General features: G+C 41.5%; 1 protein-coding gene across 1 annotated transcript in view; it reads right to left on the reverse strand.

Annotated features, from left to right (window-relative positions):
• LOC103517122 (low specificity L-threonine aldolase-like) overlaps positions 1–803 on the reverse strand; it is a 3,540-nt gene extending 2,737 nt beyond the window's left edge. Inside the window, exon 1 of the mRNA XM_008482142.3 lies at positions 662–803. Within this exon, the coding sequence (XP_008480364.1) occupies positions 662–764 (103 nt within the window). The 5' untranslated portion in view covers positions 765–803. The remainder of the gene's footprint in view (positions 1–661) is intronic.
• Between the last annotated feature and the right edge of the window lie 272 nt (positions 804–1,075).

Genomic DNA, 1,075 nt, shown 5'->3' on the forward strand with positions numbered 1-1,075 from the left:
GTGCTTATGTTGTTGTTTTAGCGGCTTTAGATTTTGCCGAATGGCTATAGCAGAAAAAAAGATATCTTTTTAGTCCGTCCTTCCTTTATTAAATTACAATAGTAATAATAAAAGGTATAGTGGACGGACTATTGTATTCGCTTCGGTGTCGTCTGTCTGTCAGTCTGTCCTCATAGAAGAACTTATCCAAACCTGGTCGACCTATATATCAAATTAAAGGTCTTTTTACCAGGAACACGAAAGTGGTGATGCAATTTTTTTTTTTTTATTATTATTTAATATACCTTATTTATACTGTCGGCTAAGAGGACAGGACAAAAGAGGACAAGAGGACAAGCTAACAGGACAAAAAAAATTTTGTCCTGAGAACCATAAAAATTCCCGAAGGGACGAGCCCAGCTTGTTGTATCTGCTATACACTGGGGTGATGGTCTCTAGCTCTAGTCATGTTAAAGTGGCTGGCTCGTCCTGAATATCCTGTCCTCCTCGCTTCTCGCTTCGCTTTCTAAACGATAAGACCTCCATTGTTACAATTTTCTCTATCAAACCAGCTTATCAGCCTAGCTAGCTTGGAAGGTAGCGCGGCTGCCTAATAAGCGATTGGTCGCAGGTTCGATTCCCGCCCACTACGTTTGTTGGAGCTTCAGTTTGGATACTATACCTTGTGCGATGAGTTTGGTTTGTTCGTGATCATGCTTCAATCGATGTACATGGTTCTCCAGAGCAAATATCCCTGCACCGGCCAGATATCCTACTTGTCGCATACCACCCCCTAGTACCTTACGTACTCTGATAGCCCTGGAAAACAATAAATAGAGGGGACAGAGATTAAAATCTGATAAGGGACATACTATGGGATGGGCATGCTACGGCGCAGACCACACGAGTCTAATGTAGCTCCGGCTAGATATCCTACTTGTCGCATACCACCTCCTAGTACCTTACGCACTCTGATAGCCCTGGAGGGGAAAAAATAGAGGTAGGAAAAATTTGGACCGATTGCAATACTTTCATTACTAGTATAGCTCGCTATACTGTAGTAATAGAAAGTAAAAATGAGATTAAAACAAATAAT

Source organism: Diaphorina citri, unplaced genomic scaffold, assembly GCF_000475195.1.
Source record: "Diaphorina citri unplaced genomic scaffold, Diaci psyllid genome assembly version 1.1 scaffold1754, whole genome shotgun sequence".
In the NCBI taxonomy this organism is placed as follows: Eukaryota; Metazoa; Arthropoda; class Insecta; order Hemiptera; family Psyllidae; genus Diaphorina; species Diaphorina citri.